A 27718-nucleotide genomic window follows, 5' to 3' on the forward strand; every position below is an offset into this window, starting at 1 on the left:
CCCTGGAGGACACAATAGAAGGTGTGCTCCTGTCAAGCTCTTTCAAGGCACCCACAAAAGCTATGAGTCAGGGGGTTTGTGCCCAGCTAGCACCAGGAGAGGCCTCGAGCGCCGGTCCTTGGCCAGTGCCTGTGGGCACTGTCCTTCAAGACTCCTGGGCTGTGGCCAGATTCACTTCCTGTGGCTTTCCAGGCCTGCAGACCACAGCCGGACAGTGTGCTGGCTGAGTCGGGAGCCCTTTGTGATGAGCTGGGCACTGTGTGGACATGAAACCTTCACAGCTGATGGCCCGATATGCCATTCTACATCAGTCACTAGGAGAGAGCTTTAATTAAAACAGCAGCTCATACACCTGGAAAATATCCTAGAAATGTGAGGAACACTCTTTTCATACAATAAATTTAGAGTTCAATACCAATTCACTCATTGCTCCATTAAACTCAACATTAATAAGATTAAGTTAACAGTAAGAGTCAGCAAGTTCACTTAATTTGGACAGAAAGCTTTTAAACAGTATGTTTTTGCTCCAAAAAAAATTGATTCCAAAAAAGATGAGCTGATTTTGTCAATGTCAAGCGGAATACTAAAGGAAAATGACGTTTTGTACCAGATTCCCTTGCTAAAAGGCCTTTAGTGTTCAGATGACGTTTGGCTGTGTGCTTTACAAGATTCCCTTGCTAAAAGGCCTTTAGTGTTCAGATGACATTTGGCTGTGTGCTTTACAGGGCCTACATGCAGACTGGGGGTTCCCGGGAGCAGGCAGCGGCCACACTGAGCTCTGCTGCACAAGCAAACTGGACCCAAGACCCGCGGGCACGGGTGTGTCCCACTCTCCTGGAGTGCTCTTCCTTGGTTACGTGTTGAAACCACAGTATTTTGTATCTAATGACTTAAAAGGTTTTATTAAAATCAATTTCACTGACTTCTTTTTATTTAGAAATGGAGCTACTAGGACATTAAAATTACACGTGCAGCTTCGTGGTCTTCTGTCGGATGCTGCCCGCCTGCCTGGCCACTGGAGGCCACAGCTCCTCTGCCCCAGCAGCCGCTGCCCGCTCTGTGTAGCCCCTCAGGACTCCCCGAGGCTCTGACAGCTTTCTCCTGCTCCCCTGCCAGGCGTGCCAGGTCCACCTGTCCAGTGCACTGAGGATCCTCCTCTTGCACTCAAAGCCTCCACTGCCCTGTCCCCTGAGGTCCTCCAGCTCGGTGTCAGAAGCTCCTGGCCTGTTAGTGTTTTCACCCACACCCATATCCTTTCCTGCACCTGCTCAGGTGGTGTGTGGGCTCCCGTGTCCACGCTGGCCTGCCTGGTGGGTGCTGCTATTATGCCCACCTCTTGGGTCTGCAAGACCCACCAAGTTGGTTTGAGCGCTGCATTGAGCTGGACCTTTGATGACTGCTTCCTTGGTCTCTCTTGGGTTCTGCCTGGGGAAGACCTCATTGGGTGCTCCCTTTGACCATGAGGGCACAGAGTGCCCGTCACACCCGTGCTCACCCACTTATCACACCAGTTCATCTCAGGGACCTGGAACAGTAGGTGCTCATCAGGAGCCTGATGTCTTTTTCCTTCCCGTGACTTAAAAACATTTCCAGGTTGTCCTTTCACATCTCGGTGGCAGTCCTTCTGACAGCCAGAGTTCTAGAGGTATTTTGAGGTGTGCACTGACCCAACAGGTATGGAGTCCACATTCCCAGGACACAGCCACTTTTGTCAGGGACGTTAGGGAACAAGCCGCCGCACCAACGCTCTTCCTGGGTCGTCAAACAGGACACATGACACGCAGAGGTGCCCGTGGCCAGGACCTCCCCTCACGGCTGCTGACGGCCGCCCTGAGGCCAGCACTTCCCAGGGCACAGGAGTGGGTGGTCCTGGAGCCAGCCCGCCCCTCTGTCTCCCTGGTCCAGGGTGTGTGGAGGCAGGAGGAGTCGAGGAAGCCGGCAAAATTCCAGGCACGGCCCACGGAGGCCTCCTTTCCCCTCCACATCTCCAAGCTGTTCACCCTGAGGAGAGCGCGGAGAAGGCCAAGTGCCTGGGGGCTGCGGGTGCCTCAGGGTGGTGGGGTGAAAATGGAATTCAAGCCCAGCGCTGGCTGCAAGTGTCCACCAGCCAGCAGAGGCCTGCAGAGGGTGCAGTGTGAGGGCACCAGCCAGCTCATTCTAGGCGTGTCCCCTCCCCGAGGCTCCTGCTGCAGGCCTTCCGACCTACCAACATGACCCTCATGGCCATCGAGGTCCTCCACGGGCCTCATGGTGCAGTTGCTCAGAGGGCTTGAGTAACCTGGCCAGGGTCACACAGCATCTCTCGGCAGCCCAAAGGTGAGGGCGAGGCCACCAGAGCCTGGGGTTCCACACTGCGACACGCCTAAGGGTTTAATGCCTGGTAGCTGAACTGCCCACCCAGGTCAGAAACCAGGTATCTGCGTCACCCCCGAGTGCTAGATCACACCAGTGAGCCCCTCCACAGGCACCTCATGGCTGGCAGGCAGAGGGCGCCAGGCTGCCTACCCCCTCCCACCCTCAGAGGTGCCACCCCACATGGAGAGGTCGGCAGCCTCGCTTCTGGGCAGAACTGCTGACGTCCACTGCTTACCTGAAGAGGCAGAGGATCAAGCTTCCCGTGGCAAGAGAGACCAGAGAGACGCTGTAGCCCAGGGTGTAGATGGCCTTCACCAGCACGTAGAAGGCGATCTGCGGAGGAGGAGAAGCACATCTGTGGCACTGCGACGGCGGGAATGTGCTAGACGCCAGGGTACTCCCCTGGACCACGGTCCCACTGCTCCTGCTGGGAGGCAGGAGGGGCCCTGCCACAGTGCCACTCCCTGTGACACCAAAAGGAAACGTCACCCTTCGGACACCTCACTACGTGTGACTGAGATGAGGGGAAACAGCAAGTGGACCCCAGAGGCTCTGGCTGAGCCAGGGGACCACCAGGGCACAGATTGGGAAGGGGCAGGAAAAGGGGTGGCCACAGACAGCTCAGAAGCCACCAGCCTGGGTGTTCGTGTGTGGGCCACGTCATGGCGGAGGACAGTGCCTAGGGTGTGGGAGGGAAGCAAGTCAGTGGTGTCCCTGAGTCCAGGGAGCCACGAGCTGAGCCCCCGGGAAGGGAGGCCACCCCACACCATCTGTCCGCCGGTCACAGGAGCAGAATCACAACAGAGCCTGGCCAAAGCGACCCTCACCCTGGGGTCTCCTCTGGCCTCCAGCCTCGAGTCCACCCCAGCACAGAGGTGGGAGGAGGAGGGCGTGCAGGACGGGCGGACCGCGAGGAGGGCTGGGCTGCTGCCTGGGTGGCTGCAGGCCGTCAGGCAGCTCCATGGGAGGAGCAGGGCTGAGGCCAAAGGCTGGGCTGCTGTCCGCACCCCGGGCCTGCAGCAGTCCTGGGGCACTTAGGAACATTCTGAGGGAGGCGGCTCTGGCAGTTCTGCTGGGTGTGGAGCCCTGAGGTGCACCCAGCAGACTCTGTCCCCATCTGCCAGCGAGGCAGGGGCAGTGGGCACACCTGAGCACGTGCCCTGAGGGCTTGGGGTGCAGGTGAAGCCTGAGCGGGAGCTACAGGCCGGGAATGTCAGGATCCCCCACAGCTGCACGGCTACTCCTGGGTGCCCTCCGCATCTCTCTGCCCTGCGAGTCCCCTTCTCTCGGGTGCCGCTTGGTTCTGCGGGCCTCCCTACCTGCCCAGGGCTCTGGAGACCCCCTCCCTGTGCCTCCTCAGCTCACGTGTGTAGGTGCTAACTCTGTGCTGTCTGTGGGGTCAGCAAGGTTGCTGATGCACTGAATCCACACAAAACCATGGGATTAACAGGTGTTCCACACCCACAGAAGACCCCGGGACAGCCAGAAAGAAGACAGGGGGTAGGTGTGACTCCTTCCAGCCTGGGATGCTCTCCCAGGGACGTCCAGAGCCCACCTCACCTGCACCCTGGCCCTGTTTGCCCAGGGTTGCTCTCCAGGGCCACACTGCCTGCTATGGAGCGCAGGTCAGCAGGGTCAGCTCTCAGGGCCACACTGCCTGCTATGGAGCGCAGGTCAGCAGGGTGCCACCAGCCCCTGCACATCCTATCGGACTCTTCGAGGAATGAGGTAAGAGCACACTTGGGGCAGAGCTGAGGCAGAAACTTCAGACCACAGGCCCTGTGAAGCCGTCTACTGACCGAGCTGCTGAGATGGAAACTGACTGTGTGTGGTCGGCCAGGCACTGTCCAGGGCTGACTTTCAAAGACCCAGGCAGAGCACTAGTAGCCGGGGAGCTCTTTCAGGGAGAGGGAGTGAGCAGCCTCTGGGGTCTCTGGGCTGTGCGGACGTGAACCTGGTCTCCGGGGACAAGAATCGGGCTGAGAAGCGGGCGCTGTGGGAATGTGTCAGTCAGACTTCCTGGAGGGACCATGCCCTGCGGCACATGAGGCTGGCCCTGGGACTCCAGATCCCTGGGGCACCACCTTGTCCACAGCCTGCTGCTCTGGGACTCCTCAGGACACCAGGGGCCTCTGAGCCAGGGCCTGCCTCGAGGGCGCCTGTCCCTTTCCTGGGCACCCTGTTCGCGATCCCAACTCACAGGGCCTGCCCTCCACACGGCCCCACCTCCACCGAGGCCTGGCCACTGGTCCACAGGGACCTCAGTAGTTAGGAAATCCTGTTGGCAAGAGAGCAGGGCTTCTGCCCACCAGCGTCAACAGTGTGCGGGACAGCCACAGAGGCAGCTTCCTGGGCTCAGCTCTGCCTTGCGGTGACCCAGCACCCGACGAGGGCGACTCAGGGGAGGAAGGATTATATTGGCCAAGGTGCGCTGATGCCCAGCTTGTGGCTGAAGGGCACCGGGGGGAAAGCAGCTCAGAGCAGAGCAGCCAGGAAGCAGAGGGTCAGAGAAGAGCCAGCAACAAGAGGCGGTCCCCCAGGGCAGCTCCAGTGACCCCGTCTCCCCGCCATGCCCCACCTGTGGGCACCGCCTGGTAATCCATTCAGATGATCAGTCCATCACCTGGATAGGTCACTGCTGTCATGATCCTGTCACCGCCTAAAAACTCCACCTCTGAACCTGCTCCAGGGACCAGGCCTCGACACAGGAGCCTCTTGGGGACATTCTGATCCAAACACAACACCCTGAGACCAGAGGTGGGAGCCACTAAGTATCTGTTGGGTGAGCGACTGATTGCCGGGAAACTGGTGTGAACACTACAGCAAGCGCAGGGAATGCCCAAGTCCCTGGTGCATTGAACACGATTCATGCAATTATAAAATGTGAAGGAAGAGGCAATTTGCGAAGTCAACTTATTTCCTAAATAAACTAAAAAATAAAAGCAAGGCTGAAAAGCAGCAAGTTTATTTGAAAACTGAAGAAAACAGTAAGCTCCCCACCTGCAGCCTGAAATGCCCTCCTTCCCTCACCCAGGACAGCTGGAGGGAGCAGGAGGGAGCTGCAGGGCAGGCCCCCAGGCTGAGGGCACGGGTGATGGGGAGAGCTTGGTGGTCTGCAGGACAGATCTACCGGCTAGGTCCCTAGACATCAGTGACTCTGTTTTGGTTCTGGGACTCTGCTACCAAGACAAGAAAAGTAGGAATAATGAGGAACGAGGAGATCCGTACACATTCTCATATTCCACCTAAAGAAGCTCAGCTCTGTGCTGACGAAACGAAGCCAAGAAGCGGGAGTGTCGTGGGCCGTGAGCGTCGCCCGGCCGACTGGCAACGACAGAGAGGATGCCTTCGAAGCTGGTGAACAGCCTGTGAAAGGCCAGCCTGTGACTGCGAGGCGTCAGGGCAGGCTGCGCTCTTCCTGCACAAGAGGTTCCAGCTAAGGCCAGGGTAAGCGGGGCTTGGGGACAGACCCTCAAGCTCCCTGGCTGTAGTGGAGGGGCGGGACACCAGGGGCTGACCGGGGTGGATGGGGCAGAGCTAGTTCAGGGTGGGGTCGCGGGGCCCATCCCCTGCAGCCCCAGGTCACCAGCCTCAGGGTGGGTTCCTGGGAGTCGGGAGGACAGAGCAGTCCAGAGGATTCAGGGAGAAAGATCCATTTCTCGGTGAGGAAATTCCTCCGTATTTGCCAGTTACTGCAAATGCATTCCCCAGAATCAGAGAGTCAAACACTGAGGTCAGGCGGGCACTTCCAGAGTGCTGGAGGCCATGTGCCAACGTGGAGGAGGCGCCAGGGAAGGAGAGGCAGGAGGACGTCTACCAGGCTCTGAAAGACAGTGGGTGCCAACCACGAATCTTATATCCAGCAAAATTAAGCTTCAGATTTGAAGATGAAATAAAAACCTTCCATGATAAACACAAGTTACAACAGAAAGCCTGCACTACAGAGCATTCTTGGCAAAATATTCCATGAGAAGAAATTAAAAAAAAAAAAAACAACGAAAATCAGCAAAGGGAGGAACTGCACTAAAGAAAAAGCCAATCAAAGGAGAAACCAAGTCAAGTTGAAAACCAAAAATAAACCAAAATGACTGGGACTACCCACCATATTTCAGTAATAACCCTGAATGTTAATGGCCTAACCTCATCAATTAAAATACAGAGACTGGCAGATTGGATTAAAAAAAAAAAAAGACCCAACAATATGCTGCCTTCAAGAGACTCATCTCATAGGAAAAGACATCCACAGACGGAAGGTGAAAGGTTGGGAAAAATCATACCACTCCATGGACTGCAGAAGCCAATAGGGGTCTCCATCCTCAGATCAGATAAAGTGGACGTCAAACCAAATATAGTCAGAAGGGATAAAGAAGGTCATTTCGTACTGCTTAAGGGACCCATACATCAACCGGACAAAACCATCATAAATACCTATGCCCCAAACAATGTATACCAATAAACCCTTCTCAGTTTCAAGAATCAAATAGGCCACATCACAATAGTACTGGGTGACTTCAATACCCTCTCTCACCACTGGACAGATCTTCCAACCAAAAACTAAACAAAGAAACTACAGAACTCAATGATACAATGAATAATTTAGACTTAACAGACATATACAGAATATTCCATCCGTCAACAAGTGAATACACTTTCTTCTCAGCAGCACATGGATCCTTCTCCAACACAGACCATACGTTATGCCACAAAGCAAGTCTTAGCAAATACAAAAATTTAGAGATACTACCCTTCATTCTATCAGATCATAATGGGATGACATTAGAAATCAATGACAAAATAAAAAAGAGAAGCTACTCCAACACCTGGAGACTAAACAATTCGCTACTGAATGACGCATGGATACAGAAGCCATCAGGGAGGAGATGAGAACAATTCTAAGAGGTAAATGAGAACTCTGATACCACTTATCGAAACCTCTGGGACACTAAGGCTGCGCTAAGAGGGAAGTTCATTGCATTGACCTCATTCATTAAAAGAATAAAAAGTCAACAAATAAACGACCTGACACTGCAGTCAAAGCCCTAGAAAAAGAAGAATAAACCAACACCAAAAGTAACAGAAGACAGGAAATAATTAATATCAGGGCTGAAATTCAATGACATTGAAACAAAAGAAACAATTGAAAAACTAACAAAACAAAAAGCTGGTTCTTTGAAAAAATAAATAAAATTGATAAACCCTTAGCCATCCTAACATAAAGAAGGAGAGAGGGCTGGGGTTGTGGCTCAGCAGTAGATCGCATGCCCAGCATGGGCCCTGGACCTCAGCACCACATAAAAATAAAATAAAGATATTGTGTCCATCTATAACTAAAAAATAAGATATGTGAAAAAAAGGAGAGAAAACTCAAATTTCTAAGTTTTTTGATGAAAAAGGAAATATCATGGCAGACACTATTGAAATAGAGAAGATAATTAGAAACTATTTTGAAAATTTATATTCCAGTAAAACAGAAAATCCAGAAGACACTGATAAATTTCTAGAGGCATATGATCTGCCTAACTGAATCAGGACATACACAATTTAAACAGATCAATTTCAAGCAAGGAAATAGACGACACATCAAAAGTTTACCAACCAAGGAAAGCCTGGGACCAGACGGATTCTCATCCGGGTTCTACAAGACTTACAAAGAAGAATTAATACCATTAACACCAATACTCCTCAAATTATTCCATGAAATAGAAAAGGAGGGAACCCTACCAAACTCATTCCATGAAGCCAGTATCATCCTGATTCCAAAACCAGACAAAGACACATCAAAGAATGAAAGCTTCAGATCAATATTCCTGATGAGCATAGACACAAAAATTCTCAATAAAAATTTGGCAAATTTCATACAAAAACATATTAAAAAGATACTGCAGCATGATCAAGTGGGATTCATCCCAGGGATGCAAGGTTGGTTCAACATACAGAAAACAATAAACATAAACATATTTCATCACATCAATAGACTTATAGACAAGAATCATATGGTTATCTCAATAGATGCAGAGAAAGTATTTGACAAAATACAGCACCTCTTCATGTTCAAAACACTAGAAAAACTAGGGACAGTAGGAACACACCTCAACATTGTAAAAGCTATCTATGCTAAGCCCAAGTCCAACATCATTCTAAGTGGAGAAAAATTGAAAGCATTCTCTCTAAAAACTGGAACAATACAGGGATGCCCTCTTTCACCACTTCTATTCAACATAGTCCTTGAAACTCTAGCCAGAGCAATTAGTAGAAAGGAATTAAAGGGATATGAATAGGAAAAGAACAACTCAAACTACCCCTATTTGCTGATGACATGATGCTAAATTTAGAAGATTAAAAAAAATTCCTCTAGAAAACTTCTAGAACTCATAAATGAATTCAGCAAAGTAGCATGATATAAAAATCAATACCCATAAATCAAATACATTTCTATACATAAGCTATGAATCCACTGCAAGAGAAATTAGAAAAACTATGCCATTCTCAATAGCCTCAAAAAAATACCTGAAAATCAATCTAACATAAGAGTGAAAGACTTCTACAATGAAAAATACAGAATACTAAAGAAAGAAATTGAAGAAGACCTCAGAAGATGAAAAGATCTCCCATGCTCCTAGATAGGCAGAATTAATATAGTCAAAAAGGCTATTCTACCAAAACTGTTATATAGATTTAATGCAATTCCTATAAAAATCCCAATGACATTCTTCATAGAACTAGAAAAAGAAATAATGAAATTCATTTGGAAAAATAAGAGACCCAGAATAGCCAAGGCAGTCCTTAGCAAGAAGAGTGAAGCAGGAGGCATCACAATACAAGCTGTGAACTATACCGTAGAGCAATAATAACTAAAATGGCATGGTATTGACACCAAAATAGACATGTAGACCAATGGTACAGAATAGAAGACACAAAGACAAACCCACATAAATACAGTTATCTCATACTAGACATACTAGGTGCCAAAAACACACATTGGAGAACAGATAGCCTATTCAACAAATGTTGCTGGGAAAACTGGAAATCCATATGTAGCAGGATGAAAGTGAACATCTATCTCTCACCCTGCACAAAAATCAACTCAAAGTAGATCAAAGACTTAGGCAGCAGAGCAGAGACCCTATGCCTAATAGAAGAAAATATAGGCTCAAATCCTTACCACGTCAGCCTAGGATCTGACTTCCTTAACAAGACTCCTAAAGTGCAAGAGTAAAATCAAGAATCAATGAATAGGATGGATTCAAACTAAAAAACTTCTTCTCGGCAAAGGAAACAATCAATAGTGTGAAAAGAGCCTACAGAATGGGAGAAAATCTTCACCACACACACCTCAGATAGAGTATTAATCTCTAGAATATATAAATCTTTATAAAGAACTAAAAAAACTTAACACCAAAATAACACCCAATCAATAAATGGATTAAGGAACTGAACACTTTTCAGAAGAAGAAATACAATCAATCAACAAACATAAGGAAAAATGTTCAACATCTCCAGTAATTAGAGAAATGCAAATCAAACCTACTCAAAGATTTTATCTCACTCCAGTCAGAAGGGCAATTATCAAGAATACAAGTAATATTAAGTGTTGGTGAGGATTTGGGGAAAAGGTACTCTCGTAGATTGTTGTGGGACTGCAAACAGGTGCAACTACTATGGAAATCTGGATGGAGAGTCCTCAGAAAACTTGGAAGGGATTCACCATTTCACCCAGCTATACCACTCCTTGGTTTATACCCAAAGGATTTAAAATCAGCATACTACAGTGACACAGCCACATCAATGTTTATAGCAGCTCACCATAGCTAGACTATGGAACCAACCTAGGTGCCCTTCAACAGAGGAAAGGATAAAGAAAATGTGGTGCATACACACAGTGGAATATTACTCAACCTTAAAAAAAGAATAAAATCATGGCATTTGCAGGTAAATGGATGAAACTAGAGAATATCATGCTAAGAGAAATATGCCAATCCCGCCAAACCAAAAGCTGAATGTTTTCTCTGGTAAGTGGATGCTGATCCATAGTGGGGTAGGGAGATAGGGAGAATGAAGGAATTTTGGATTGTGTGGAGGGGAGTGAGAGGAAGTTGGAGTTGTGGAGATGGAAGGACAGTGGAATGAGACAGACGTCATCACCCCATATACATGCATGACTGCACTGCTGGGGAGACTCTGCACCGTGTGCACCACTTGTGCACCATGTGTCAAATGCATCTACTGTAAAACAAATACACTAATCAATTTTTAAAAAATGGGTGAGTGCTAAAAGGGGGTGATGTACAAGTGTCCTGGACACTGGAGACCTTCACTCTGACGAATGGCCTCTGGGGAGGCCCTGGCAGAGGGTCCTGGCCTGGCTCGGGCCTCCTGCAGACTGACGCATGATGCTCCTGAGGCAATTCAGTCTCCTTTCTGTGCTGGACCCCTGAGTATCCACGACCTCGCGATCAGCCACCAAAACTCCGTGAACACGACTTCCCCACAGCCCACGGGACTCTGCCTGTGACCCCCGCTGGCCCTGGAGACAGGGGGCGTGGAGGCCAGGGCCGTCCTGCCCCTTCTCAGCCACCTCAGCCGCCCTCAGGCCCCGCTCCAGGCCTGCCCCTGGGGTGGAGGCTCCCTGGGCCCGACCCCTCAGCCTGCTGCCTCCTTCCTGTTCTCCTGGGCCTCTGCTCTTCCCCTAGATGCTCCCTGCAGGACCTGTGTCTTCCGGGTTCCCACGGCCACAGGACACCGACACTCAGGCAGGAACTCCAGCCTCTCTGGCACCTCAGACCCTGGCCCCGGCCCCTCCACGTCTACCTGTGGTTCTCAGGAGCTGGTGCCAGCAAGTCCCCAACCCAACGTGCCAGCAGCTGTCTCTGCAGCACATGACCCCTGGCCTCCAGCACCTGGCCCCTGACCTCCGGTCTCCAAGCTTCACAACGGCTGGGCCCAGGAGCCTGCAGGCTGCCGGGCATGGGTCTTCGTTGGGGCTGGGGCCCTGGTGGGTTGAAGGTTCCAGGTGAGCTGGTGGCACCTGTGGGACCAGGAGGCGTGACGGCACCTGTGGTTCTCACTGTGGGGTCCAGACCAGCAGCACCAGCTGCTCCTGGGAACTTGCCAGAAACTGGCCCTCAGCCCCGAGTGCTGCTGTGCCAGAGACGGGGTGGGGTGGGGCCAGCCACCTGCTGTCTACAGGCCCTCGTGTGCCAGGGCACAAGGCTCCAGGTGGTCTGCAGGGCAGAGGGGTGGCCCTCAGGCCCCAGGCTGGCCTGGAGTTGGGCTTGGAGATGAGCAGGCTTTCCTCTCTCCAGCCTCCTGCCACCTCCCACAGACAGTCCTCGCTGCCTGCTGTCGGGGCTCCGTCTCCCAGGAAGCAGACTCTGGAGGGCCCTGTGCGTCCCCCACACAGGTGGCGGGAGTCGCAGCTCTGAGCTTTCCTGCTTGTGAGTCAGCCTGATTCTGGTGGAGAAGGTCTTTCTGGAACCCCACTGCAGGAGAACCTGCGAAGAGGGCCCAGGCCGGGCCCGGGCAGGCTCCCCCATCAGCCTGGCTTCCCATCGCTCTGCCTCCGGTCGTGGGGACCGTCGGAGGAGGCCCACCACCTAGCAGTTGAGGTTAAGATGCGGGGTTCTGCTGCCACACCACAGCCACACCACAGCCACACCACGACTGGAGGCGGCAACCAGGAGCAAACCGTCGAACACCAGCAGTTCTGGGAGGAGGCCTCCTGCTTCAGGGACCCGGGGTGTCATTTCCCACCTGCGTGCTCACCTGGATATTTAAGTGAACTGTGGCCTCCCCGAGTGTGTAGCCTCAGGATGATCCTCCAGTGGCACTGCGGCCTCCAGGGGGGGAGCTGGAGGCCTGGACATGAGGTGACCCATCACACCCATCTTCACCACCCAGGCCCACTGAACCGTGCCAGAGCTGCCCTCTCTGTGGCTCAGTGCTGTCCACCACTCCTGGATGGGGCAGAGGGACCCCGGGCCGTGTCCTCAGGCTGTAAGGGGCACTAACACCAGAACACCACCAACAGGGTTCCTGTGGACTCATGGCTGGACGGGTCGAGATACATGTCACAGCCCACGGGGGACGTTCACTTACATGGAATGTGCATGTATTCGGCACCCCCCATCACGAAGTAGCCATGTCCAAGGACAGGCCCTGTCCACGCTCCCTGAGAGCTGGTGGGGTGTGGGGTGGGCAGGGGAACATGGCTGGCCAGTGCTGAACTGATTCCAGGCCCCCAGGAGAGGGCCCCCAACTATGAGGGGGGCAGCTCCCCTGGGGCTGCTCCCTGACCTCTGAAGCCAGCTGTAGACAAGGGCCGCCCAGGGTCCCCAGCCCTGTCTCTCCAGGATCTCCCAGTGCTGCAGCAGGGGGTCACGTGCCAGGACGCTGGGCCACACCAGCCCTCTGCAAACCCAGAGTCTCACCCAGGGTGGTGGGCTGGTACAGGCCACTGTCCTGGGACTGCCAACAGCCCCTGGTCCCCTGTGAGCCAGCTATGTGGCGTGCCCTGTCCACAACCCAGCAGTGGCTTTGACGCCTCTTCAGTGGGTAACAACCAACATTTTAAAAAAGGAAGCCTGGCTCTGCCTTCTCACTGGACGCTTGAGCTGCTGGCCACTGGAGGGGTGGATGCTCCACCTGCCATCTGCCACCTGCGACCCTGTTTGGGAAGATGGTTTCTTCCAGAACCTTCTAGAACTGATCCACTTATCCACCTACCCACACACCTCACTGGGTGCTGTGGGTGCAAAAGAAAAACCTCACGGATCCTCAGATGGTATCTGTCCACCCCGAGGTAGCCCCGAGGACTCCGTGTGACGGGGACTGAATTCTGCAGCAGCAAAGGTGCAGAGCAGAGGAGACCAAGTGCCAAAGCCCAAGAGGCGAGCTCAAGGCAGGAACCTCAGGGCGGTGAGGACGTGACAGGTGGGCGGCACGGACGCCTGGAGGGTGGCGCGGGCAGGGACAGCCAGGTCCTGGGTGCAGGAGAGCAGGGGCTCTGTCTGCCCAGCCACGGCCCCGGCTCCCCGAGCAGCACAGTGCTCTGGTTTAGGTCCTCAGCTCCCGCAGGGAAGGTGGAGGGGCTGTGTTGGCTGGCCACACCTGGTCCTGCTCCTGGGCCCGATGTGACCGCCTCTCAGTGCAGAAAAGGCTGATCATGTTTGCCTTCCTGGGGCCTCAGGGCATCCTGGCCTGTCCAGTGGCCCTGCATGGTGCTGGCCCCAGGGCAGGGGCAGGAGGGATGGGAGCTGCAGACAAGCATCGGCCCTGGGCCCCTGACCACTGTGTCCCAGGGGCAGGGAGGTCCTCGAGAGCAGGGGCCACAGCTTCCTTCAGACCCTCGAACATCTCAGACCTCAGGGACGGCCACCTTATGGGAACGTCCATGGTTCCATTATCTCCTCAGGGTGCCTGGGGTCCGTCAGACTTTCCTGAGGCTTGGGTGCCTTATTGGGACTCAGGAGGACCTAATCACAAGCTGGTGACAGTGGAAGAAGCCATGGTTCTGGAGAGTTCTCAGCAAAGCGTCTTTTACGAATGCCTGCTCCACCACACCTGCTCAGGAGATGGGCCGAATGGACGCCGGGTGCTGTGACTCTGAAACAGAGACGAATTCCTCAGTTTTCCCGGACCTCGTGGAGGAGGCAGGTGGGGATCACACCACACAGCTGAGATGCCCAGCACTGCGAGGGTAGCCGTGGGCTCAAGCACAAGGGCCGCTGGGCTGCAGGCGGGTCCAGGGTGCCATACTGCCCCAGGACGCTCCCTCATCCCTCCTGGGTGCCAAGATTCTCCTTCAGGGAGGAGCTGGTGACCTGGTCTAGATGATTCCACACACAGGTCCCCTGGAGAGGTGGCCATGGGCAGTCAAGATGAGCTGCTGCCAGGGCTGGGGAGAGGGGGAGGTCCAGAGGGTTTCCAACGCGCAGGTCCCTTTGGCACTGCCTGGGAACACCCTCCTCACGCACATGTCCAAGCGTGACCATCAGGAGCCAGCCCTCGGCGGACCCAGGCTCCAGTGGGCAGTGTGTCATCAGGTCCAAAGATCTCCAGTGAAACAAGTGACAGGGAGCTGGGCATGGGAGGGAGCAGCCATCCCGAGCTTGGGCTGAGGCCTGTGTAAAACCACTCCGAACCTCACCAACCAACGTGAAGATGCAGGAGCCAGGCAGGCTGGGGGAGAAGCCGGGGCTCTGGCAGTTTGGGGTTGAGCTTGTGTTGGTGGGTGCCCTCAAAGAGCTTTTCCAGCACAAATTGGCAGACCTTGTGGGGAGGAGATGTTTTGCCCTGGGGGCCAGTGAGAAGCCAAGGTGCTACGGTCAGCCAGTGGGAAGCAGGGGTGTGGACAGACCCAAGCTCCACCCCTCACCCGGTGTTCTGCCCATAGGGCTGTGGTCTCTGGTGCGGCTTGGTCACCGCACAGCTCTGAGTGTGCACAGTGAGAAGCTTGTTTCCTGGGAGGCTCTCCCTTCATGGGCCGGCTGTCCACTGATTCTCTGACGCAGGCGCCCAGGCCCCTCAGTCCTGTGCAGGCCCTGACCTGGCTGTGCTCTCCCAGCATGACTCAGACCCTCCTTCCTCCTTCTTCAGATCCATGATGGGACCTGGCTGTGCCAGGCAGCAAGTCACAAAGGCAGAAGTCACCAGGGGTCTGGGATGGCCAGCAAGGTCAGGTAGGTGAAGCTCCAGGCGCTGTCCCCGGCTCTGGTCTGAGGTGGTCAGGAGATCAGGCATGCATCTCAGGTGGAGGAAGACCGCTCTGTCAGTCCTGACTGCAGGACGGACTCCGAAACAAAGGAAGCCAACGCCACCCAGAATGCACCCGTGTCTGCCTCCTGCGACAGGGCCAGGCTGCGAGCCCAGAGGTGTCCTGGTGGGAGGGCAGAGGCGCAGGGCTGGGGGCAGACAAGGGCAGTGGCCTGGCTCCTGCAGGCAGACCGGAAGAGCATGTGCTGTTCTTCTGGGACCACTGGCAGGGAGCCGTGCTGTCCCTCACCCTGGGCATCCCTCACCCTGGGTGTGCCAGAGAGCTCCAGCTAACGCCCCCCAGCCACTCTCCTTCCCTGCAGCGATTCCTGTTGGTGACAGTGCCTGTGTGGGGAATGCTGGGTGCTCCTGTCCAGTCTCATGGGTCACTGCGCACAGCGTGGAGGCAGCAGTGTGTGCCCCAGGAGGGGAGGCACATGCACGCCAGGGCTCCTTGCAAGTCAGCGGAGGACACAGAGCCTCGGAGCCCTGCTGCAGTTTCCCCCAACACTCGCCGAGAGTCAGAACATGCAAACTAGTCTTGATGATGATCATCTGGCCATGTATTGTCCTCCTCGTGGTGGAGACCCGTCTGTCCCCTGGCCTGTCCCTGATGGTAGCTGCACTTGACCTCATGGGCTTGGGGTTGGATGAGGTAGTCGACACAGGCTGACCTTGGTGGCTGACTCCATGCTAACAGGAAGGGCATTCTCTTGATGACGTGGATGCTGAAGCCTGTCTAGCCTGACAAAGCCCTCCCCTCTGGGTGAAAACCGTCTCAGCTCCCTTTGCACAAGCCACTTCACCAGGAGCCTGGGTCCTGCACTCTGCACATGCCTTGGAGCCTGGTGGGGTCTCCCCCACCTGGCAGGGGTATGGACAGTGCAGGCAAGGGGCCGGCGGACAGAGAGCAGGCCCTGTACAGATCTGCCCCCATCTGCGCAGGCGATGCCAGGACACAGCCCAGCTGCCAGCCAGCTGTCTGCCTGGCTCTGTCTTCAATGTGGAGCCCTGCTGCCCAGCCCAAGGGTGCTGGCTCTCCACCTCTCCCTGTCTGCCTCCCAGCACCAGGGTGCTCTCCTTAGATCTCTCTCTCCCACTGTGGAAGTGGCCTGTGGCTGAATCCAGGGGACTGTGGGCTCCCCTGGGGCACTAAGCAGGCACAGGTCGGAGGATGCCCAAGACACAGCCACAGGCAAAGCTCAGCTCCATGAGCCTGGAGCTACTGCCTCGGGAGGTGAGGGAGTGAGTCCGCCTGTTAGGGCGGGGCCTCTCCTGGAGAAGCAGATATCCTGCTGTGGACAAGGCTGACCTCCCCGGGCAGTGCTGATCCTGCCCCAGGACGGAGCTCTGGAGCACCATGCCTGCGGGTAGCTGCAGTGGGACCCGCAGCCCTGCAGGTCTCAGAGCCGCACGGTGTGCCATCAGGGGCTGCCAGGCCGGTGAGTGCATAATCACCACGTTCCTGTCTCTGCACCTTACTTTAAGTAGCTACACTGAGTGTTCCTTTCTGGTGGTGGCTGAGGGCAGAGGGGATTTTATTTTTAAACCTATGCATGACATTTCTGAGGTAAAGAAACAGCCACAGAAATTCTGTAGAACTTTATCCCACTGAGACCTATATTTGTATATAGAGTTTATGATTTAAAAAAAAAGGAAAAAGTAGCTGACTGGAATTGGGGACTTTTACATTACTATGAAGTATTCTGATCTTTGCTTTAAAAAAATGTACCTGGCAGATCACCGGGATCTAATTCCAGACAAACCAGACGGTCATGTAACACCATCACTGGGTGACGCTATGGAACGTCGGAACCATGAAGGGGTGACAGGGTGCTCCTGGCTGGGGCCTGAGGAGCCACCATGGTGCAGTGGCACATAATGTCTTGTTGTAGAGACACTTGGAAGAGAGCACAGAGCCGAGGGAGGTGGCAGACGAGACAGCTGCACTGAGGCTGCAGAGCACAGTCTTGTTCTCACTCACCCTGACTCCTGAGGGACCGGCCTCCCACCTGGAGTGGACCTGCATGGCCACAGGAGCCCTGACTCCTGAGGGACCGGCCTCCCACCTGGAGTGGACCTGCATGGCCACAGGAGCCCCTACTCCTGAGGGACAGGCCTCCCACCTGGAGTGGACCTGCATGGCCACAGGAGCCCTGACTCCTGAGGGACCGGCCTCCCACCTGGAGTGGACCTGCATGGCCACAGGAGCCCTGACTCCTGAGGGACAGGCCTGTCACCTGGAGTGGACCTGCATGGCCACAGGAGCCCTGACTCCTGAGGGACCGGCCTCCCACCTGGAGTGGACCTGCATGGCCACAGGAGCCCTGACTCCTGAGGGACAGGCCTGTCACCTGGAGTGGACCTGCATGGCCACAGGAGCCCTGACTCCTGAGGGACCGGCCTCCCACCTGGAGTGGACCTGCATGGCCACAGGAGCCCCTACTCCTGAGGGACAGGCCTCCCACCTGGAGTGGACCTGCATGGCCACAGGAGCCCTGACTCCTGAGGGACCGGCCTCCCACCTGGAGTGGACCTGCATGGCCACAGGAGCCCTGACTCCTGAGGGACAGGCCTGTCACCTGGAGTGGACCTGCATGGCCACAGGAGCCCTGACTCCTGAGGGACAGGCCTCCCACCTGGAGTGGACCTACATGGCCACAGGAGCCCTGACTCCTGAGGGACCGGCCTCCCACCTGGAGTGGACTGGTTGGCCACAGGAGCCCTGACTCCTGAGGGACAGGCCTGTCACCTGGAGTGGACCTGCATGGCCACAGGAGCCCTGACTCCTGAGGGACAGGCCTCCCACCTGGAGTGGACTGGTTGGCCACAGGAGCCCTGACTCCTGAGGGACAGGCCTGTCACCTGGAGTGGACCTGCATGGCCACAGGAGCCCTGACTCCTGAGGGACCGGCCTCCCACCTGGAGTGGACCTGCATGGCCACAGGAGCCCTGACTCCTGAGGGACCGGCCTCCCACCTGGAGTGGACCTGCATGGCCACAGGAGCCCTGACTCCTGAGGGACCGGCCTCCCACCTGGAGTGGACTGGTTGGCCACAGGAGCCCTGACTCCTGAGGGACAGGCCTGTCACCTGGAGTGGACCTGCATGGCCACAGGAGCCCTGACTCCTGAGGGACCAGCCTCCCACCTGGAGTGGACCTGCATGGCCACAGGAGCCCTGACTCCTGAGGGACCGGCCTCCCACCTGGAGTGGACCTGCATGGCCACAGGAGCCCTGACTCCTGAGGGACAGGCCTGTCACCTGGAGTGGACCTGCATGGCCACAGGAGCCCTGACTCCTGAGGGACCAGCCTCCCACCTGGAGTGGACCTGCATGGCCACAGGAGCCCTGACTCCTGAGGGACCGGCCTCCCACCTGGAGTGGACCTGCATGGCCACAGGAGCCCTGACTCCTGAGGGACAGGCCTGTCACCTGGAGTGGACCTGCATGGCCACAGGAGCCCTGACTCCTGAGGGACCGGCCTCCCACCTGGAGTGGACCTGCATGGCCACAGGAGCCCTGACTCCTGAGGGACCGGCCTCCCACCTGGAGTGGACCTGCATGGCCACAGGAGCCCCTACTCCTGAGGGACAGGCCTCCCACCTGGAGTGGACCTGCATGGCCACAGGAGCCCTGACTCCTGAGGGACCGGCCTCCCACCTGGAGTGGACCTGCATGGCCACAGGAGCCCTGACTCCTGAGGGACAGGCCTGTCACCTGGAGTGGACCTGCATGGCCACAGGAGCCCTGACTCCTGAGGGACAGGCCTCCCACCTGGAGTGGACCTACATGGCCACAGGAGCCCTGACTCCTGAGGGACCGGCCTCCCACCTGGAGTGGACTGGTTGGCCACAGGAGCCCTGACTCCTGAGGGACAGGCCTGTCACCTGGAGTGGACCTGCATGGCCACAGGAGCCCTGACTCCTGAGGGACAGGCCTGTCACCTGGAGTGGACCTGCATGGCCACAGGAGCCCTGACTCCTGAGGGACCGGCCTCCCACCTGGAGTGGACCTGCATGGCCACAGGAGCCCTGACTCCTGAGGGACAGGCCTCCCACCTGGAGTGGACCTGCATGGCCACAGGAGCCCTGACTCCTGAGGGACAGGCCTGTCACCTGGAGTGGACCTGCATGGCCACAGGAGCCCTGACTCCTGAGGGACAGGCCTGTCACCTGGAGTGGACTGGTTGGCCACAGGAGCCCTGACTCCTGAGGGACCGGCCTCCCACCTGGAGTGGACCTGCATGGCCACAGGAGCCCTGACTCCTGAGGGACAGGCCTCCCACCTGGAGTGGACCTGCATGGCCACAGGAGCCCTGACTCCTGAGGGACAGGCCTGTCACCTGGAGTGGACCTGCATGGCCACAGGAGCCCTGACTCCTGAGGGACAGGCCTCCCACCTGGAGTGGACCTGCATGGCCACAGGAGCCCTGACTCCTGAGGGACAGGCCTGTCACCTGGAGTGGACCTGCATGGCCACAGGAGCCCTGACTCCTGAGGGACAGGCCTGTCACCTGGAGTGGACCTGCATGGCCACAGGAGCCCTGACTCCTGAGGGACAGGCCTCCCACCTGGAGTGGACTGGTTGGCCACAGGAGCCCTGACTCCTGAGGGACAGGCCTCCCACCTGGAGTGGACTGGTTGGCCACAGGAGCCCTGACTCCTGAGGGACAGGCCTCCCACCTGGAGTGGACCTGTATGGCCACAGGAGCCCTGACTCCTGAGGGACAGGCCTCCCACCTGGAGTGGACCTGCATGGCCACAGGAGCCCTGACTCCTGAGGGACCGGCCTCCCACCTGGAGTGGACCTGCATGGCCACAGGAGCCCTGACTCCTGAGGGACAGGCCTGTCACCTGGAGTGGACCTGCATGGCCACAGGAGCCCTGACTCCTGAGGGACCGGCCTCCCACCTGGAGTGGACCTGCATGGCCACAGGAGCCCTGACTCCTGAGGGACCGGCCTCCCACCTGGAGTGGACCTGCATGGCCACAGGAGCCCTGACTCCTGAGGGACAGGCCTGTCACCTGGAGTGGACCTGCATGGCCACAGGAGCCCTGACTCCTGAGGGACAGGCCTCCCACCTGGAGTGGACCTGCATGGCCACAGGAGCCCTGACTCCTGAGGGACAGGCCTGTCACCTGGAGTGGACCTGCATGGCCACAGGAGCCCTGACTCCTGAGGGACAGGCCTGTCACCTGGAGTGGACCTGCATGGCCACAGGAGCCCTGACTCCTGAGGGACAGGCCTGTCACCTGGAGTGGACCTGCATGGCCACAGGAGCCCTGACTCCTGAGGGACCGGCCTCCCACCTGGAGTGGACCTGCATGGCCACAGGAGCCCTGACTCCTGAGGGACAGGCCTCCCACCTGGAGTGGACCTGCATGGCCACAGGAGCCCTGACTCCTGAGGGACAGGCCTGTCACCTGGAGTGGACCTGCATGGCCACAGGAGCCCTGACTCCTGAGGGACAGGCCTCCCACCTGGAGTGGACCTGCATGGCCACAGGAGCCCTGACTCCTGAGGGACAGGCCTGTCACCTGGAGTGGACCTGCATGGCCACAGGAGCCCTGACTCCTGAGGGACAGGCCTGTCACCTGGAGTGGACCTGCATGGCCACAGGAGCCCCTACTCCTGAGGGACAGGCCTCCCACCTGGAGTGGACTGGTTGGCCACAGGAGCCCTGACTCCTGAGGGACAGGCCTCCCACCTGGAGTGGACTGGTTGGCCACAGGAGCCCTGACTCCTGAGGGACAGGCCTCCCACCTGGAGTGGACCTGTATGGCCACAGGAGCCCTGACTCCTGAGGGACAGGCCTCCCACCTGGAGTGGACCTGCATGGCCACAGGAGGGTTCAGGGAGCAATGGCCAGGACTCGGCAAAGGCTGAGGACAGGGAGCCAGCCCACACCCTGTGCCCCTGCCGTGCTCTGCCGACTACATTCCAAACATGCTTTAAGAGGACCCTGAGAGGGCTGTGCTCCGGGCAGAGCTCTCACCCAGCACGTGTGAGCACTGGGCTCCATCGTCAGCACCACATAAAATAAACAGATAGAATAGTGTGTCCATCTATAAATAAGACATTATTAAAAAAGAAAAAAGAAGATCCGTGAGACTCAAAGTGACAAGTTCCCCACCAACCTGTCTACGCCCAGAGCTGAAGGACCAACTTGACGTAGATGTACTATTTTTTGAGATCTTAAAATTTTGTTTTATTTAAATACAAAAGTAATATGTGCTTCACTTTTTAAATATAGAAAATACAGCAGAAGGGCTTTGAAAAGGGGACACGGTGTTAAAGTGGCTGGTGTTTCTGCCTTCACCTGCAGTTTCCCCGTGTCCTTGTCACTTGCTGGCATCCTGTCCATGCCCTCTGGTCCCAGATCCCAGGATGTGACACAGGGGGAGACCCCTCAGAGCCCTTCCTTCTTCTCTGTCCTAGGCCTCAGCAGACCACCCAGCCCCTAGAGGACAGGATGCGTCTCTGCACTGTCCCCATTCCTTCTGGGGACCCTGAAGCCTGTGCTGCTGCAGGCCGAGTGAGAGCCCCCGATGGCCCAGGAGCAGCCGCTGTCGCTCAGGTTGGCTCCCTGCCTCCTCCCTCCATCATGGCGTCCACTGCACACCTGAGGGTCCTGGGAGGTGGCTGCTGTTCCAGCACTGTCCCATGGGCTGGCCACAGAGCCAGCTGCTGGCAGTTCTGTGAGAGGTCACTCACATACAAGGGGCCAGCACCCGGGAACACAGCCTCAGCCAAGCACAGCCGCACCCTGTCCGTGCAGAGCCAGGCAGGACCTCACCCACACTGCCCTAGAGGGTCACACCGGCCCAGAAGCTCCCTGGCCTCTGTCTCCTGCAGGCCAGTTTCCCTCCGCGCCCACGGCTGCCTGCACCTCCAGGCTGACTGTCACCCTACAGCTGTACCCTCGCCTGTCCCTCGCATGTGGTGTCTGCGGTTTACCTAGCTTCCCTGCCACCCTGTCCTCTGGCCTTGAGGTGTCTCACTCACTGCGTGCAACTGTTAAGCGCCAGAGGCACAGGACCAGTCAACACCAGCACCACCTGGCCCCTAGTTTTTCTGGTCCTGGGACCTTTCTGCTTATGAACACAGGCCAGTCTCAGGGCTCCTGTGGGCAGCTCTGGGTCCCACTCTGCCCACCCACCCAGGTCCCTGGCCCAGATCTCCATGCCCCTCTGGTCCCTGGCTGGTGTAGCATCCGGGATCCCCTTGATCTCCTGCCACTGGCCACCCGGAACACGGCTTGCACCTCGAGGAGAAAGACAGACGCTGCTGCTGGGGCCCTGAAAGCCGGAATCGCTGTGGGAACCAGCAGCACACAGGGCTCTGGGTGAGTCCCCTGGGGCTTCTGGGCCACTTCAGGGCTCCTGGCCTGTGCACATGAGCTGGGGAGCCGAGCCCTGGCAGGTGGCTCACAGGGCCTCCGCTGCATGCCTCCTGACAAGCTGGGACCATGGTGTGCCCCCAGGGCTGCTCCAGGTGGGTGCCTGCACAGGTTGCTGGCAGCATCAGTGCTGAGCTGAGCCTCAGTGGCCAAGAGCCTCGGGGGAGTGAAGTCAGTGCCGGAGGGAGAGCTCCCGGGCAGGAGCTGGGGAGGGCACACATATTTTTAGGAATATGGCATAATCTGGAAGAAATGTATCCACTTGATACATGGAGGCCTGAAGTGCCAAACAGTGCGTGGCTAAATTTAGCCGATGTGGTCTTTGTTTCAGAACTGCACAGGCAAGGCACAGTGGAGGCTGCGGGCAGACCCCTGGCAGGCCAGCGCGCTGCATCCGCGTGGCCTGGCCCTGCGCGTGGCCTGGTCATGAGGCGGGAAGCAGTGGGAGTGCCCAGTGGGGCCTCAGGATCAGCTGCCGCACCCCCTCTCATGTGTGCCCGGAGGAACCTCCCATACAAAGGAGGGCTGCTGTCCCGTGGGTTGGGAGCAGGGCTCAGCCCTACCGCACACCACCAGCAGGGCTCTCCACGTGTGCAGACCTGGAGAACACTGAGCAGTGCCTCTCCAGAGCTCCTCAGACCCGACGGAGGCAGCTGAGGCCCAGGGAACGGGCTGCACACTCTGCTTGTGTCCCCTTGGCCAGATGAGGCCCAGGTGGGGAGACTCCTGTTGGTTCTTGTGCCAGAGGCCCTGGGCCCACACCTGGCTCCTGTGGGGACGTCCAGTGTGACTCCACTTTGTTTTCTGGATCTTTGGTACACAGTGAAGCCTGTGGTTTCTACAGAGGTTAATCTTCTCTTGAGTTGAGTTATTTTGAAACCTGTGATGACCGCACACTGACATGGCTGATCTTGACTGTGTGAGTGGGAATCCAAGGAAAATACCAATCTGGGAAGAGAGCGGAAGACTGAAGAGAGGAGCAGGAGCTGGGGGATCCAGGGGGTGGCCACCTGGGGACGCTGCCTTGTGCTCACCTGCGGGGGACCGGACTCAGGTGGCACACACTGCATGGCCCCCTGGCCTTGCGCTCCAGGTCTGAGCCATTGATATCCCCTAATACTCCAAGTATCCAAAGTATTCAAAGAGCATCAACTGCTCCCAGGGAGGATGCTGTCGCTGGTCTTGTGCCGTCATTTTTATTGCTTTCTCATATTGAAGTGTTTTGACTCTCTGATCCCTTACCAGGAAATGGGCATCTAGAGCACTTGCAGACTCTGAAGTGTTAGTGGAGAGCTAGTTCCTCAACTAGACAGACGCACGGGAGCAGACGCTGGGCCACACGCAGGCGGCTTCAGCTTCAAGCCCTACAAGTAGGACCAAGGGACCAGGAGGGGTGTTGCTGAGGGCCATTACCAAGTAGGAATTTCCTTGCCAGCGTACCCCATGTTAAATGGACTTGCCTTGGAATTTCGCTGTTGACATTGCAGGTGTGTTTGAGAAAGGTGACCCTACTCAAGGACGAGGGTGGATCCAGGATTAGGGTGTATCCTGCAGTTTGAGGAAGTATAGTATCCCGGTCCTTGGGTTTAGGGCGTTCCCAGTTTAAGACAATAGGGATTTTAGGGAAGTTGGAGGTTGAAGATTATTGCTGCCGGGATTAGGGCGTTCCTGCTGCCTGAGCTCCCGTTGAGCTCTCGTGAGATTCAGAGAGGATTTTGGGAAGGAAGCCTCGTGGAGTAGGTGAATTGTGCGGCAGCAGAACTGGGATTGCCCCAGAACGTGTGTGGAGGCCCGTGTGAGTTCAGGAATAAAGATTGCTGTTTGAATCTACAAAGCTGTGTGGTGGCTCGTGATTCTGTGCCAAGCCGAGACATTGGCAGGGTGTCCCCAGAAATGACCCCCTGGTGCCACCCAGAGGGTTAGGAAACCAGGGGCTGTCTTGCCATGAGCTGCGACTACCACGGCAGGTGCCCTCCCTGGTCTCAGTCATTCTTTATGACCTGGGGACAAGCTCAGGAGGCTACCAGGGGATCTTCATGCCCTATGGAGTGCATCCCTGAGGCTTGGGCCATGACCCCTGGGACCTGCGCCCAGTTCTGGATGGACATTGCTGGTAAGGCCTCAGGATAGTGCTTGGCCCCAGCAAGTGTCCTGCTGTACTCAGAGCTCAGCCGCGAGGGGTAGCTGCGTGGTGAGGCTCAGTTTTGGGGCTGTGCATGGCAGGTGATCCACCACCCCTCTGCCTTCAGAAACCCTGGGACTCCTGGTCACTCCTGGTCTCCAGCCCCTACATCTGGCTGAATCTCAGGGTTTGGACCCAGGTAGGAAGGTCACTGCCAAAGTCACCCCACTCCACAGCCATTGCCCCTGCTCTGGGTCAGAATTCAGGGCCTCAGCAAAGAGCCTTCTCTCCACAGAACAGCCCCTCGGCTGGGGTAGAAGCCTTGTTCTCTGGAGAAACCCCGAGTCCACTCAAACCCCCGTGGAAATGTTGTGGACTCACAGGCAGCATGTGCAGGGCCACCCTGGCTCTGAGCTGGGTTCTCTGTTGGGACCACTGCAGTGAGTCCATCAGCTGCTGAGGTTAGGGGCTGAGGCCCAAGGCCTGGCTCTGGTGTCTGCTCCTCCCAGGAGCACACAGAGAGGCTCATGCTCGGCCTCCTGTGCGGGACCAGGGCAGCGAATATGGGGTCCAGAAGCACAAAAGGAACCAACACTGGTGCACCTAGGGGTGGCACTGCAGGTGCTGGCTGCACCCGAGCCCTGGGACCTGGCCCCGGGACCTGGCCGAGGCGGGGGGTCAGTGACATTAACTCCAGTGTGTCTGTAGTCAGTTCAGAACATACGATGGTCCCGTACACCCGACAGCTCTCTACATCTGAGAGACCAGTGCCACCAGAGGCCACAGGCTCTGGGGACAGTGCAGAAAAGCTAATGGTGGTGATTAGCATAACGGAGCAGGGCCCTCACAGGATCAGAGGGGCAGGCAAAGAACCCCTTCCCTCCCTCCCCTGGATCTCCTTCCTGTCTGCCCTGGAGCACAGGACACAGCCAAGGTCCAGCCAGGACTGGCAGGGGCTGAGCGGGGGTTGAGCCCCGGCTCCTGGGAGGCTCCCTCCGAGTGAGGAACCCAGGACACGCAGTGGGCTCTTCCTGCACCCACCCTGGACCCACACAGTAGGACGACTAGCAGGAGCGTCCAGCCCAGGTGGGGATGTCAACCCACACAGCCCAGAGGGCAGGGGCGGGGTGACCCGGTCCTACAGCAAAGCCAGTGCGGGCACTAGGGAGCCTGGCCTCCGGTCTCCGGCAGGGTCCCCTGGGGGTGTGCAGCGCAGAGTTCTCTATGCCTTCTCTGGCCCCGGCTTTTCCTCTAAGACCCAGAGAGGCCACAGTGGTCCCTGTGGGCACCCACCACCCCTCCACCCCTCCACCCCTCAGGCAGGTGGGTCTCCCAACCCTGAGGACAGTGCTGACCCAGAGATGCGTCCTTTCTTCAGTGGCAAGAGAATTGGCTTTGAACTGAAACCCTAGAGAAGAAGAAGGGAGCGCCCGAGGAGCCGGGAGGTAGGGAAGCAGCGCTGCTGGGCCTTGGAGAGGCCCCACGAGGGAGGGGCCAGCAGCCTGCCCCCTGCCAGTTCTCGGGCCAGCGCCTCTGTGTGCAGGCTGGTGGTCTGAATAGGGGCCTGCAGGTTTACAAGGTGCTCGCCTACCGGGGCAGCCAGGAGGGGACAGAGGCTGAGGGCAGGGACAGCGAGTGGCCTGGGGGTGAAGTGAGCCACAGCTGTAGGCCTGGGCACAATTGGGCTGGGCAGATGTTGGGGTGGGGTGGACTCACTCGTCAGCTACTCTGGAACACAGTGCCCCAGGCCCCCTTGGAAACGCAGCCACGAATGCACACCGCACACCGCCAACTGGAGAGTCACTGCCACCCGGCCCAGGCCCAGCCAGACCAAGATGAACCAGCCAACGTCGGCTGCAGCCTGGGGCTGGGGAAGGGCTGGTCTGGTCACACCTGGCAGGCTTGGGGCTAAGCTGTGGGTGGCAGACCAGACCCAGGATGGCGAGGAGGACACAGGAGGAGCTGCGCTGGTCCGGGTGGAGGAAAGCTGAGCCCACCCGCTAGGCCCCACCCTCCTGCCCGCCAGGCCTCTGTGCCATGGCTGGGTCTGGACCAGGGGCCGCTCTGGGCGGCTAGGAGGAGCCTACCTTGCCCTCGTCCTCGGGGTCACTGTAGCCGCAGGCCTCGATGAAGTCAGGAAATGCCTCCGACCACCCCTCACTCGTGCAGTTCTTGCTTATGTTTCCTGGAAAGTGAAGTTCAGATGTTTTACCCACAGGTCCACAAAGACTGTCCCAGTGCGCTTCTCTAATCAGCAGACTCCACAGAGGCCGCCTTTCACAACCTGCCATAGACTAGGCGGGGCCCAAGAGATGCGAGTGGACACTCAGGTCATAAAGTGGGAAAAACAGAAGTAAAATTTCAATTGCTCCATGTCCTGCCACCTTAAGAGGCAGTTATAGCCAGGCCCGGTCACTCTGGAGCCCACCGCCATGTCTTGCCTGTCCTGCCTGGCTCCTGGTCCCCTCTGCTCCTCGCCCGCCCCCAGTCTGCACTGTCAAGAATTGAGTGCTGGGGCTCCACGTGGCCGCGGCTGGATGGAGGTGGTTAAACTGCAAGGACAAAGGCAGCTGTGATCGTAAAATCCCACCTCTCCACCCAGACAGTCCACCACTGGTTCTCGGCCCAGAATTGCAGTGTTCCCTGATGACAAGCTGGTGTCCTTGGAGAAGACCACACAGAAGAGTAGGTGGCCCCTGCCAGGGTGGGGTGGGAACACTGGGTACCCTCAGTCCTTGGGCAGAGCCGGTGCTCAGCCATGTGCACCTCGCACTCTGTAGAGCTGCTGCCCTCCTGGGCTGAGGGAGCCCAGGGCCCAGGGCCTTTGGGTATTGCCTCATTCGTTTCCAGGGAACCTGGGGGCAGGTGGGAAGGCAAGGTCCCAGAGGTCAGATGACACTGAGGGGGAGACAGGCTTAGTGCTTCAGAAGCCCTGACTGCTGCATCCACCTGCTCAATGGCTGAGAGGAGTCAGACACAGCCACAGGCAAGTTCCCTCCTTCTTGGTGCCACCTGCCGAGCAGCTCCTGCCAGGCGGGGTGGCAGAGCGGCCCAGCCTGCCTGGCCCGACTGTAGGTTTGAGAGAGTGTG

At 57.0% G+C, this 27718-nt stretch overlaps 1 protein-coding gene across 3 annotated transcripts in view; it reads right to left on the reverse strand.

Moving 5' to 3' along the window:
* VIPR2 (vasoactive intestinal peptide receptor 2) overlaps nt 1–27718 on the reverse strand; it is a 93718-nt gene that overhangs the window by 50293 nt on the left and 15707 nt on the right. For all 3 annotated transcript variants that reach the window (XM_081284738.1, XM_081284737.1, XM_081284736.1), the window contains 2 exons: nt 26716–26813; nt 2591–2688 (listed from right to left, as the gene is read on the reverse strand). In XM_081284738.1, coding sequence (XP_081140864.1) covers nt 2591–2688; nt 26716–26813 — 196 coding nt within the window. The remainder of the gene's footprint in view (nt 1–2590; nt 2689–26715; nt 26814–27718) is intronic.

The sequence above is a fragment of the Spermophilus citellus genome, assembly GCF_964194105.1.
Source record: "Spermophilus citellus genome assembly, chromosome: 3".
Taxonomy (NCBI): Eukaryota; Metazoa; Chordata; class Mammalia; order Rodentia; family Sciuridae; genus Spermophilus; species Spermophilus citellus.